This window comes from Mustela erminea, chromosome X, assembly GCF_009829155.1.
Source record: "Mustela erminea isolate mMusErm1 chromosome X, mMusErm1.Pri, whole genome shotgun sequence".
Taxonomy (NCBI): Eukaryota; Metazoa; Chordata; class Mammalia; order Carnivora; family Mustelidae; genus Mustela; species Mustela erminea.
In genome coordinates, this window is record NC_045635.1 from 39,309,223 (window position 1) to 39,323,404 (window position 14,182).

Below are 14,182 nucleotides of genomic sequence, written 5' to 3' on the forward strand. Positions count from 1 at the left end.
TCATCATTGTACATTATAGTATAGAATTTATTTATACAATTCTCCGAGTAAGAGCTCAGGATAGGGACCATGTCAATTTGGGATATTTTCAGCCATTATTTCTTTGCATACTTTTGGGGCCCTGACCTTTTCTTCCTCTCCTTCTGGGACTCTAACAACACAAGTGTTAGATCTTTTGTTATAGTCTCACAGATCCTTGAGGCTCTGTTTATTACTATTTTTTCCGCCTATTTTCTCTCTGTTGTTAAGATTGGGTAATTTCTATTGTTCTGTCTTGATGTTCACTGATTTTCTCTGTCTCTTCCATTCTGATGTTGAACCCATACATTAGGTTTTTATTTTGGCTACTATATTTTTCAGTTCTAAAATTTCCATTTGGTACTTCTTCGTATCTTCTATTTCTTTGCTGAAACTTTCTATTTCTCGGTTGTGATTTTCTGGTTTTTCATTTGTTTCAAGCGGCTTTGTAATTGCTCATTGAAACATTTTCATGATGATTGCTTTAAAATCCTTGTCAGATAATTTGAACATCTGATTTACCTCAGTGTTCTCATCTGTCGATTGTATTTCCTAATTAAGCTCTGATTATTCTGGTTCTTGGTACAAAGGATTTTTGGTTGAAACCTGGACATTTTTGGTATTATGAGACTCTGGATCTCATTTAAATCTTCTGTTTTAGCAGGCCTCCTCTGGCATCATTCTGGTTGGGGAAGGGAAAGCACTGCCTTATCACTTTCGGGTAGGGGTGGGAGAAGTCCAGGTTCCTTACTCAACCTTGGTTGATTAGCGGAAGGGGAAGGTCTTGTTACTGCTGGATGTGGATGGTTGTTCTGGCTCCCCAGTAGGTCTCCATTGATATTACCCTGGCTGGGAGACAGGGCACTGCCTCTTTAGGGCCCCCCACTTTGCTTCCATCAATACTATGGGAGCAGTAGCCTGGTTACCACTGGTAGTAGGCCTCCTCTCACACCAACTCAGCAGGGAGGTATCACTACCTCCAACTACCATTTCTGTTGGTTTGGAGTGGAAGTCCAGCCTTCCCAGTGGGGTGGTCATTTGAGGTGTCTCTTTACAGCCTGGAGAGGGTAGAAATTTAGGTTCCTGGTAGGTATGGGTAGTCCTGATTTCATTTAGAAGTCCCCAAACTATTTTGACAACTGAAGTTTTTGTAATAACTGAAAGTCTGTCTGTACTTGGTTCCCCATCTCCCCTCAACCCTTACTCTGTATTTATTTTTGTCATCATTGTGTTTGGATGTCAGTTGGATAATCACCAGTGAGTATGGGAAGAGCTGGTAAGTTCTTTTGACTTTTTATCTCTATGGGTTACATGACACTAACATTATGAACTACATATTCCTAAATGCTTCAGGTTAAGTATGTAGTTCTTTGAAGGAAAGTTGAATTTGTTTTCCTGTAATTGAATAGGCTTCTTCTCTGATATTAATTGATGGTACTTACATAAGTATTAACTACAAATTATACACTAATTAGTCCATAATCGGACTCAGCATGACACAAATTTATATAATTTTAAAATGTTGATTTACCTATGCATATATTTAGTCATATTAACTTGGTAAATTCAAATTACTCTCCCCTGCTCCTACTGTATTAAGTTAGAATTATGAAATAAGAATCAGTTGTGATATGAGGTTTAATTTTAGAATAAAGGTGGGGTGTAGCAATATTGGTATTATATGCTTTAAGTAAAATGCGAATTAAAACTATGTGTTGGATTTATAGAGAGGTCAGGGAGGATAAGGAGGCAGTGATTGGTAGAGTGGTGATTAATACATTTAGAAACCAGTGCGTGAAAGCAAGAAAGGATTTTGCAAATTCCAACCTACCTTCCTTCCTCTCTCACTCTCTCCCTTCCTTTTTTTCTTTGAGATCTTTGAATGTATCTGGCACTTTACGTACCTTATGGCATTTAATATTCAAAATAATATTGCAAAGTGGATATATTTTCTTTTTCACAGATGCGGGCACTGAAGCTCAAAGTAGACTAACTTGTGTAAGGTCACCCGGCTATTAAGTGGTAGAGTTAGGATTCGAACTCAGAGCTGTATGATTTCATAGCTCATGCTCCGGCTCAACCTCTCTGCCTTCCATATGGGTTTTCAGATTCATTTTACATAGAAATAATCACACAATCATTTATTTCACCATTTCTTTCTTCAGTGAGGACTCAAACCTTGGAGGCTTCATACATATTGTATTTACACTTATTTGACAAATTATAAGCTATTTAAGATCTAAAAAATTACATAGTGATAAAAAGATTGATGTTACTGTATAAAAGTTGTTTCATGCTTCATAATGGAGGATGGAGTTCTGTAGTTGGACTAGACATGACTCCAGCTTAGTTGGTAAGTGATCTTCTCAAGGTCACACAGCCTGTGCAGTAAGGATTTGAGTCCAGGTCTGTGTCACTCCAATGCCATCCACTGCATCCACTCAGTGCAATTCTGCTATTATCTAGTCATAATTATGTGGTGGGAAAGGTTTTGAGGGACTTGGGGTGGTAGCCTTACAATTCTTAAGGGCTTGAGCCAAGAACCGCCAACTCCAGGAAGATGGCCAAATGCTGGCTGAATTTTATCTGTGTTTGTGCAAGTCTAAGTGTGTGTGTGGAGAGGAAAGATCTTGGTGTCAAAATCTCCCAGGCTCTGAAGGTCATGTTTGTGCCAAAGTTAACAATGCATGTGTTAATTTAGCTGTAGGAAACATTTGGCTCTCTATACTCATTCAAATAAAATAGAATACCACAAAGAATGGAAGAGGTGTTTCAGAGAAAGTAATTAAACATGAAATATAATCTATATGAAACTACGGTTTGTTAGTCTAGTTACTGGTCTCAGGGGAACAATTTAAAACCGTGTCTGTGTGCAAAATCAGTTGGGATTTCTACAGCTTTTCACTGAATACTGCTAGGATTACTGAGTCAGCACTGAATTGTCTTCCTTATATTTTGAAATCCAAGTTAAATATATCATGTCTATTGGTTATTAAAAAATAGAAAAGAGTCCATGTTTATAAAGAAAACCTTGCCATCGTATGTCCATGAATTAATCTTTTCCTATCTCTGAAGCCTGGAGGTGTGCCTTGTAACAGATCTATTATATGAGACATACTTTACTAAATTTGTCTTTTGAAAAGAGTAATGGACTAAAGGCACATTTTCTTTTTCTCCCAATTACACTTCGGATTGAAAACCAGACTAGTGACATTTATTCACATCTAAGATACGGTCAGAACAAGAAACTGTTACTGTTGTCTAAGGCATGTTGTTGGGGGTAGAAAAGGCTTTTCTGGGTTGCAAGCTGTGATGAGGATCTTAACTACGTCTCCCCTTAGGCCTGTCTACAAGCAGCCCGAACTCTTCCATGAAGGACCCCCTGAGATCAGCAACAGAAAGAGAAACCAACATTCTGGAGATCTGCTTAACAACTGTCATTTTCTTGCAGTATCATAACGAACTACCACTAACAAAACGCAGGTAGTACGAAAATTTGGCCCCAAAGTGCCGCCAACAGACCTTCGGCGGTGGGGAGCCGTGATCGGTGAGCCAGACCCCATGGGCGACTCTTCATTCCCTCCGGCCGGGGGTCAGGAAGACTTCCCCCTTCACTTTCCGCGCTAGTGAGGGGATCGGGACAGGGAGCGCAGGCCTGGCTTAGGGCGGCGCCCGAGCCGCCGGGCTGGGGCCAGCAGCCGCTCCCGGAGCGCGCTCTTCTCGGAGGCCATTATTTCCAGCGGTGCCAAAAGTGTGCGCCTTCTTCGGAGGGCGGAGGTCAGGGGCCGTGCGCCGCCACCCGGCGAGGCAACCCTTACCAGGCCCAGTGAAGCCCGGGACCCCCCGGAGCGCGGGACAGCAGAGGCCATGGTCTAGGCCTACCGCCGAGCTCTCCGGCAGGCAAAGGCCGTCCATGGCCTCCTCGCTCACTGCTCACGCCCGCAGCGGGCGGTGCCGGACCTCGCCCTTCCCCACCGCTCCCCTTCCCCCACGCCGCCTCCCCCACCCCCCCGCCCCATCCCGCCGCGGCTCCCGAGGTGACACGGCCCGGACCCTCCATTCTCTGCCCCAGTGTATTTAACTAGCACAACCTATCTGCCTGCTGCCTCTTGGTGACAACCCTTTCCCCCCGACAGACGGGCCCAGCAGCCAACCACCGGCCAGAATTGGCCTGCGTCCCGCTCCCCGTCCGTGGCGGCCTCGGTGGGCGGGGTTCCGCAGCTAGCAAGTTAAGTGGAGCCACGGCTGACGTGAGTCAACAAAGGTCACGTGAGGCGAGCGGGCAGCGCCGATTGGCGGCGCTGCCCGGGCGCGGAGGGGGGGTCACGGCGGCGGCGTGGGGTTCGCTGTGTGACACAATTACAACAACTTTGTGCTGGTGCCGGGGAAGTTTGTGTCTCCTACGAATACCCCCCTTGCCCCCCAGTCCCGCGCGCTCCGGCCGTTCCCGCCGTCCCCGCCTGTGGCTGTCCCCCGCCCGCCCCCGCGATGTGACCCTACAGCCGAGCCGCCGCCGCTGCCGACCCGGGGGCTCCGCAGCCCCTGCCGCCGCCGCCTTCACCGCCGCCGCGTTGGGATTTTTCGTCGCTGCCGTTCGCGGCGGAGGAGGAGGCGGCGATAAAGTTGGTGTGCCGGTCCCGAGCGGAGACTGTGGGCGTCGTTGCGGGCCCCGGCCCGGGGGGGGGGGTGTCGGCGTTGGAGTTGTGAATTCGCTGCGTTTCCATGAAATCCTGCGGAGTGTCGCTCGCTACCGCCGCCGCTGCCGCCGCCGCTTTCGGTGATGAGGAAAAGAAAATGGCGGCGGGAAAAGCGAGCGGCGAGAGCGAGGAGGCGTCCCCCAGCCTGACAGCCGAGGAGAGGGAGGCGCTCGGCGGACTGGACAGGTACGGGCCGCCGTCACCCGCCCGGTCGGCTCCGGACGGGCTGGCGCCGCTCTCCGCGGAAGCCCGAGCGCGGCTTGCCTCTGGCGGCGGCGGGGCGGGCACCTCGGCTTGGCGCTCTCTGTGCGGTAGCCGCCGCCGGGGCCTCGGACTCGGGAAGGGGTGGATCGGTGGCGTTCCCCGAGCTCTAACGAGCCGCGTGTCTCTCTCCCCACAGCCGCCTTTTCGGGTTCGTGAGGTTTCATGAAGATGGCGCCAGGACGAAGGCCCTACTGGGCAAGGTAAGGCAGCCCGCGGGCCGGAGCGCGGACACGGGCTCCCCGGCCGGCGCCTGGCTCGCCCCGGGCCCCGCGGCCCGACAGGCGTTCATTGTGGCCACGAACGATGGCCGAGGGGCTTCCGGAAAACTATTTCCTGCCTTTGCTCTCCCCCACCCTGGGATACCTCGCTTGTACCCTTGCGAAATCGCTCTCGCCTCTTGTAGCTGGAGGAACAGAGGCAGCAACGCTTTGGGGCCGAGCTCAACGGGGTCGACAGAATCGCTTCTCATTTTACGGCTTTTTGGAAGTAGACGGATGATCTCCGAGGTGCCTGTTCAGTGTCAAGGGATCATAAATGTGTGCAGATTTCCCCAAATTTCTGACTTACTTGCCTTCCGTGGTTTTTATTCTTTTGCTTCAGGCAGGCTTTTAATGTCTACGGTTAACCAAACGTTTTGGGCTTTTCTGCGTCCCTGCTCGCAGAAGGGGGAAGTTGTACGTAGTTTAGGGCCGTGAAGAGTTTGCATTGGGCTGTTGACATGCATCTCAACTGCTGGGTGTTTTACCTGAAGTTAGGTGACTTGTTTACTTTTTGGGTCTTTCTGCCATAGAAATTCTGCAGTTATTTTTAAGTGTGCTTTCTTCTTGGAGTCTCGTTTCCTGTGTGTCTGACCGGGGAGGCTAGGGGGGATTCGGGGTGTAGTCTCTGTTTATTTGTGTGGAAAGTTGTTGGCACTGTCATTTAGTTAAGTAATGGCTGCTCCTATCGGCCCAAGATGGCGGGACAGGGTGGGAGGAGAAAGTGAAGGGGGGGGGCTTGGGGGGAGGGAGGAGAGGTAAACATGGAAATAAATAGTAGCGATGAATAGGCCTCTCCTTCGGAGTGTGTAGCTCGATGGTGTTTAATGAAAATTGTCTAAGATGATTTGTATATAGAATTCTTGTACCTTTGTCAAGCTTGGAAGCAGCATTCATAAGCCTGGTAAATGCTTATCAACCTGTAGCACATTTAGTTGCCCATCCGTAAGCTTTTGAACAAAGGCTGTGGAGTCTCGATCTGTCTGCATCAGTTTGTCTCTCCTGACCAAAATATGATTGAAATGATATTTGTACGCTTTCTTTATTGGGACCGTGAAACTTGGAGTGTGTGCGATAGGTGTTGCATCCGTTAGACATTTTCTTTTCAAGCTGAAATCAGTAGCTTTGCGTTTGACACCTAGCCTTATTGTTAGAATTGAGAAGGAAGTTTGAAATGACTAAGGCCTAGGTTTTTATTCTTAAGTTGATTTTTTTTTTTTTTTAGTTCTCAGTTTTTGTCTGTAGTTTGGTTTAGAAGAGTTCCTAATTCCTTTTATCTGTAATTAACTTGTTTTTGTTACAAAGTAACTAAGTGTAAGGGGTTTCAATCACAAATAATGACGAGAAAGCTAAACAGAAATAATCCTTTTCAGTAAGCCTAGTGCCTTTGACTGATAGAGAAAACTTGAATTAAACTTTGGCGATGTAGGTATTCATTGGTTTCATTAAAATTATCGCTGGAAAAATGAGTAGTGACTAGCTCTGAAATGACTTAAGCTTCAATAATTAAAGCCTTGATTTTTTTCTTAGTACTTAAGATACTAAAAATAATTGACTGCCATCAGTGTTGTCATTTAAAAAGATTAAATAAAATATTTAAATATAAGGAGCATCACTTTATTTTGGACTGATTATTACCAGTCTGACTTGGGGTTTGTAAAATGGTTTGCAAAGGTGACACATTTGGAAAAGTTTGGCTGAATCTATTGCTTTTGTTTTTATGGTAAAGAGGAAATAAGTGGAATCTGAGGTTTCATGTGGATAATAGGTAAAATGCAAGTTGATGAATTCATGTCTCAGGATGCTTGTATTTAGTAGATTCACAGCGGATAAGTGCTTAACATTGGATTTCAGATTGTAATGTTGAACCCTGCAGTTATTATGCGCTATTGTGTTTAAATGTTAAAGAACTCAAGGTTTTCAAATATCTTTTGTGAAAGTATGCATTACTTTCTGGATGTTCGAATACAGTAACATGTTATAAATGAGAAACTTGTGAAGCTTCATTATATTTTGGGGAAGAATTAAGACTTGATAAAATACTGGATAATCTGATGAATTAGTGAGTATTTCGTTGAGGGGAAGAAAAAAAATAATCTTTATTACTTCAGACTTGGTGCTTGTGAGATCCTACCTATTTAGGTCAAGACTCATTAGCCTTAACATTAAAACATTCTAGAGTATGTGCTTGCAACCTCATGCAGTTCCTGTGAGCCTGAACATACCAGTGAAATGTGTAATGTAAAGCTTGACGTTATATAAGTTCACACCTTGTGTTCAAATTGGATTCCGAGTAGAATGAATGAGCTGGGGTCCTGCTGCTGGAAGTACTGAATTATTTAGCTTCACCCATGTTTTGAACAGTCCTGGGGAACAACAGACACGTGTGTGTGTGTGTGTGTGTGTGTGTGTGTGTGTGTGTGTAATGTTGAGCTGTGTTGGTTTTAGAATTTTTACTCTCTGAAAGTCTCTCTTTTTTTTTAAAAAAGATTATTTATTTATTTATTTGACAGACAGAGATCACAAGTAGGCAGAGAGGCAGGCAGAGAGAGAGGAGGAAGCAGGCTCCCTACGGAGCAGAGAGCCCGATGCGGGGCTCGATGGGGGGCTCCATCCCAGAACCTTGGGATCATGACCCGAGCTGAAGGCAGAGGCTTTAATCCACTGAGCCACCCAGGCGCCCCACTCTCTGAAAGTCTTAAAAAAATAAGAGTAGGTTTTTGGTTTTTCTTTTTGTTTGTTTTTTTTTTTGTTGTTGTTGAGGTTGGTTCAGGCTACTTACCTGAGGGCAGGTAATGGAATTGAATGACTCTTCCTGCCAGTCCTCCACCCCCCAACAAATTTGGTTTGCAACTTGTAGAACTGTTTTATTTCTGACAGAAACTTAGCTAATTACTACTTGTTTTCAACGTTTTCATTCCTGTATGTTTTATTGGATCTTTTTTCAAGCTTTAAAATTCAGATTTTGTGGGTCTAAGAAAAAATAACTCTCGACTTAGAAGCTTTGGAAAGTTTTAAACATAAGTGTCTCTTACTTGCCCCTAAACTTGTATGTTCCCTTTCCAGGTGTGGCAATATTTTATCCAAACTGCTGATTTCTTTTACTCTCTGTTTTGTAAGATTCATTTATATTAAATTCCTTAAAGGAATTTCTGTTTGTATGATTGCCATTTGATATATAATGCTTGGGGTTTTGGATTAGAAAAATAAATTAATAATATGGTATATTATTTTTGTAGTAATATCTTTAAAAATATCTAAAAATTGTAAACACTGAGTGGTTGCTTAATCAGAGTTTTTGAAAACAGCATGATCTTGACCATTTGCTCTTTGAATTAATGCTGATCATTAATTTTTTGGTAACATAATAATTCAAGATTCTCACATTTTAATTACAGGGGAGTTATGAAAAGTATTAAATAAAACATTTGAACAAATTATGTAGACTTTTTAAGTACATTTTTGAAAATATTTTGGCTTAATCTTTTTTTCAGTTGGGTAAGGATTTGCATTGAAGCATCATAGCAATATATAGCATAAATATAGCAAGAATAAGTAGTAATACTATAAGTAAATATAGGAAGAATAAATATAGTAATACTATAAGTCATATTTATAGTAAAATAATGCTAAAGGCCTGGGGAATCTTACCTGTGTCGGGGCGCTATCGCTAAAGTACACAGTTTTTCATTTTGAAGTATGTTTACATCCATTTTAAGTTTGTCCTGAGTACTTTCATTGGAACTTTTTTTTATAATTCTGTTAATCAGTAAAAGGATTATGTAGAATACCTAGAAGAAGTGATGGGTTGTTTACCATTTGGAAATGTGTGTTCTTTTTTCCCTAGGAAATAATTAGTATTAAAATAGTTGGCATTTAAAATTTTTTTGGTAATGGTGGTAGTTTAAAATCCACTAAGGCATATATATTTTCCTAAGTTTGGTTTGCTTACATGTAGATGGTAGGGGAAAATTATTAGGTCAGTTCTAGAGGTACCTTATTTATACTATAGTACTTAGAGGTTGATGATTTTTTTATTTTAAAATTTTTTTTATTTATTTGACATACAGAGATCACAAGTAGGCAGAGAGGCAGACGGGGGTGGGGGCGGGGAGCAGGCTGCCCGCTGTGCTAGCAGAGAGCCTGATGCGGTCTCCATCCCAGGACCCTGGGATCATGACCTGAGCCAAAGGCAGAGGCTTTAACCCGCTGAGCCACCCAGGTGCCCCAAGGTTGATGATGTTTAAAATTATTCTGTATTATGTTTTTGTTGTTGTTGTTGTTTGTTTGTTTATAGGCACTTAAAGGGATATAAGAAGGTTTAGTGTTTGGATTACAAAAGTAATCATAGAATAATGTCATGCTTTGTGTTTGAAAATTAGGTTTTTAATTTCATGTGTTTATAAAAAGTATTTTCTTGTTTGGAAAGTTGTCTTGTAAGTAATGATTGTCATTGTTTACCTGGAGAAGGTCTCATGCCATTACTACATAGTACCTAAAATTTTGCTATGTTGCTGGTAATAAAAGCTATAGAAAGATTAGAGAAATGTTCGCATATCTGGGCACAAATTAGAACTGCAGGAAAATACAAACAGGTATTCAAGGTTTGGCCTTTTTCACTAGATGTCTCTTTCTGTGGAATCAATTACAAGTTGAAATGACTAGAGACCATTTGACGGCCACCTCTAGATATTTTAGGTTAAGAAAAACTGCCTGAGATACAGGTTTTTGTGACTTAGGTGGTAAAGTGGAGTGATGGGCCACTTGTTTTAAAGTGAAGCTTCAGTGCTTGGCTAGCTACGGAGTAAAAAATCTTACTCTGACTTGATTATGTAACATCTAGTTTTTATTTGTATAGTGCCAGTATTCTTTTGCAGATTTGAAAGGGTTTTTGTTAAGTTTATTTTTACTTTGAAACTCATTGTGATCCTTTGAGCTTTTTGAAACTGATGTTAAGGACTGATAACACTGTGCATTATTAGTATTATTTTTGAAATGTGGTATCCAGAGAGCTAATTTATGTTACAAAAACATCACCAGACTAAGAATTGAAATGATGGTTAGGTTATTTAGGGCCCAGATGTATTTATTTGTAGACTAGTTAATTAATGGAATTTATTTAATGAATGCAAAATTGATAGTTTTATGTACTCTAAGTGAAGCTTTACATGTAATTGTATCAGTTTTGCGTATTGTTAACAGTACATTAGAGCAACAAACATTGACTACATTAAATGCAAGCCTTCTATGCAGGGAATATGAAGATAATATAGATATCCCTTGCCTGCACTGAAAACTTAAGCTCCTTAACAGAGTGAGATAAGTATAAGAATGATATAGCATAGGAATGTCAGTGCCAAAAGAATAGTGTAAAGTGCCCTGAAAGTTTATGATAAGGGTCAGTTTAACAAGTTAGAATGGCTGTTTGTCTTTTGGCTAACCATAGAAACATTGATTAGCAAGCAGACACAGAGGCAGTCACTGGAACCTGCTCGAGTAGCATGTGAAGTCCCAGGTCTTTGTCTTTGTAGGTAGTCTAACAAGAACCTTGCTGGAAAGGTGCATTGGAGGCACATGTAGCGATATCCCAGAATTACCTAGTCCCAGTGGAACACAAGGCTGAATGGGACTCATAGAGTTACACTTACACTGTATAGAGCATTAGGATCCTGGGTTTGTGGATTCTTAGGCCCTGTTGGTACACAGGTGGAGGTGCCTTTACAGTATTTCTAGCCAAGTCACATTAACTTGACCATCATTCATTTCACCAGTGAAAACTTGGTGTCTAAAACCCCTTTTCCTACCTGACACATTCCAGGGCTGACTGAAGTAAAGACAGGAGAAACATTGCCTTTGCAGAGTCCTGTCCTGGCTCATGTCCTCCTCATGTCTCTCACTGTTAGATTTAACTATTCTTGGACTGTGTATTCCTGATTTGGGAGTTTAAAAAGTTAACTAACCGCTTTTGGATTTTAGGTTATTAGAGTTAACTGGTAGTTGCTAGTTTAAGATTAACTAAAGCATCTGAGACCCACCATATTCTGATGTATTTTAGTTTTTTTAAACATTTAATGAGAATTTCTATTATGTAACATATTCTCTGTCAGACACTTAAAACTAAATTATTTAATTAAACTTTTACAATACACTTGTGAGTTTAATGGGTTTATTTACATTTGTGAGATATTGCAGAATGGTGTCTGGGCTGGTTTAATTTAGCCTTTTCCATGTTTTCAGGTTTGTTTCAACAAATTACACACTTTGAACACTGGACCTCAAAAAAGAAAAACAAAAGACCCTGTTAGCTCTTCATGCCTGGGCACTTATGGACTGGACCTTTTTTCTCTGGGTGGGTGGTGCTGGAGGTGGGCAGGCATTGATGGCTTCTGCAAAACAGTACTTGCTTTCTTGGATTTTCAGTTAGTTTACTGTTGGTACAGTTGTAAAATCGAGTTTCAGAGTTTTACCGTAGGTTGGGCCTCAGTAGAATGGCTACCGTTAATAGGATGAGGATTCTTTCTTTCTTTCTTTTTTTTGAGGATTATTTCTTAATTGTGTTTCTTGGACATGGTGTTTCTTGATTTGGGTATTAGCAAGGAATCTTGTAATTTTGTTTAGGAAAACGTGATTTAAGATCAGATTTTAGCTTTTAGTAGATGTTGAAAGGATAATCTGCTGTGTGTTCTCTTCCCTCTCTGATCTCATTTTATAGTAATACTTATCTTTGGATTCTTGGAATCCTTGAATGAGTGTGCATGGGTCAGTTTAAGAAGTTCTTTGACCACGGTTTGGAAGGATACTCAGTAAGTAAATAAAGGTCATCTTGGAGTACAAAATAACTCTAGGGTAAGGAGGAGGGGAGAATTTAAACTTTATACTTAAGAGATTTCTGTACTGGTATTTTTTTTTTTTTTAAACTTTAGACATGTATTACTTTACAAATAATACAGTAAGCACCCTGATAGTGAGTACACTGGAATTATATTTTGGTTGATTAAAAATGGATTTTATTCTACCGTGTGTGTTGAGATAACTGTAAAGGCGTTATCAAGTTGTGATACTTTCGAACTGGATGGTCCTTAAGTGAGGATGGGGTCAGTGAAGTAGAGATGTGCCTATTAGGTCTTATTTCTTTGCCTTTTAGGTGGCTTTGTGATTTGTCACTATGCAGTCTTCATTTTTTTTTTTTTTTTTAAGATTTTATTATTGACAGAGAGAGTGCACACACACACAGGGAGAGGCAGAGGGAGAGAGAATCTCAGATTCCATAGGTGCTGAGAGTGGAGCCAGGTGCCCCCCCCCCCCCCCCCACCTCGCCATCTCATGACCCTGAGATCATGACTTGAGCTGAAATGAAGAGGCAGATAGATACTTAACCGAATGAGCTACCCAGGCCACCCCTGCAATCTTCATTTTGATCTTTAACATCTGTTTCTTTGATGAACTTTCCTTTTGGGCCCCTTACTGCCCAGGTTGACCTTTGGGACCTAATTAAGAGCTTGCGAGTGATGCCTTATTTAGACAGTTTCAGGGTTCCCAGGCAATTTGTGGGCTGTTTGCCGCAGAGTTTTATTTTCTTTCTTTATTTTTTAATCCGTTTTTTCTTTTATTCTATCTTTTCTCTACTTTTTTACATTGTTAAAACTGTTGTCATTCTATTAATGTATTCTGATTGTTTTTGTAGTTCAGGTTTGTGGAAGTATTTTGTGTTAGAATATATAAAAGATACTGCTGCTAAGTTTATTCTCAGGAAGAAAGTTGGACTTTGTTATAGTTATGAGATTTATATGAGGTCATCTAATACATTTTAATTTACAATAGTGGAAGAAACCCTTTTAGATAAAGGTTTTTCAGGCTATGGATCTGTTGCATTATGTTCATTAGATCCTTTTCTTCTTTAAAAAAGTTTGTTGGGGAAAATTTCCAGTATTTTCAAAAGTGAAGAAAACCAACCAGCCATCACTGATCATTACCCATTTCAGCTATTTTCAATTCAATGACCAGTTATGTTTCATCTATATTTTGCCCCTCGCCCCCATTATTTTGAAAGACATCTCAGGCATTAGTCTTACCATTTAATCCATAGATATATCAGTTTGTCTCTGAAACATAGCCATAGTGCCCTTATTACACATAAAAATAACTTTTTTTTTTTTTTTTTGTAAAGATTTTATTTATTTACTTGACAGAGAGTGGTAGAGCACAAGTTGGGGGGAGCAGCAGAGGGAGAGGGAGAAGCAGCAGGCCCCCTACTGAGCAGGGAGCCAGGTGTGGAGCTCTGTCCTAGGACCCTGGGATCATGACCTGAGCTGAAGGCAGCTGCTTAATTGACTGAGCCACCCAGGTGCCCATAGAAATAACTTCTTAATAGTAAGTATTTTGGGGGCCTTGATTTTTTGATGTATGGAAGAATTAGTTCTTTGGAAAACTAGAAGAAAACAGATAACTAGCTGAAATATATATGAGTTTGTGTTTTAATATTGTGGAAGGATTCTGTAATAGAATCTAACATAATATGGGGCAAAAGAGATAATTTTGCCTAAGAACTTTATGACTCTTAGTTCATTGAATCTGGGTCATTTATACATTTAGGGGAAATTTGTTTTTAAGATACAGTAGTTAAAATGTTTTACGTTTTTGCATTTCAAATATCAGAATGAGAACTAGAAAAGCTTTGGTTTTGCTTGGTTGATTTTGAAATGTTTGCTGACCTGCTGTGGTGAAGCACTGTGCAAAGTCTTTGGGCAACAGTAAGACCTGGCCTCTGCCCTTATAGTCTTTGGAGAAAAGTGTATAGACTGAGTGACCATATGTTGTAGTAAGTATAATAATAAAGTTGTGTATGCAAAGTACTATGAGCTCTCAAATGACAGAGCCAATAAAACAGTTAAAATTTTTGATGATGGGTAATTTAAATTATCCACACAGTTTCCAGCATTTTGGAAC

At 41.3% G+C, this 14,182-nt stretch overlaps 1 protein-coding gene across 10 annotated transcripts in view; it reads left to right on the forward strand.

The window, feature by feature from the left end:
• Positions 1–4,635: 4,635 nt before the first annotated feature.
• Positions 4,636–14,182, forward strand: part of KDM6A (lysine demethylase 6A) — a 202,579-nt gene continuing 193,032 nt past the window's right edge. For all 10 annotated transcript variants that reach the window (XM_032331483.1, XM_032331484.1, XM_032331486.1 and 7 more), the window contains exons 1-2: positions 4,636–4,901; positions 5,116–5,179. In XM_032331483.1, coding sequence (XP_032187374.1) covers positions 4,741–4,901; positions 5,116–5,179 — 225 coding nt within the window. In that variant the 5' untranslated portion in view covers positions 4,636–4,740. The remainder of the gene's footprint in view (positions 4,902–5,115; positions 5,180–14,182) is intronic.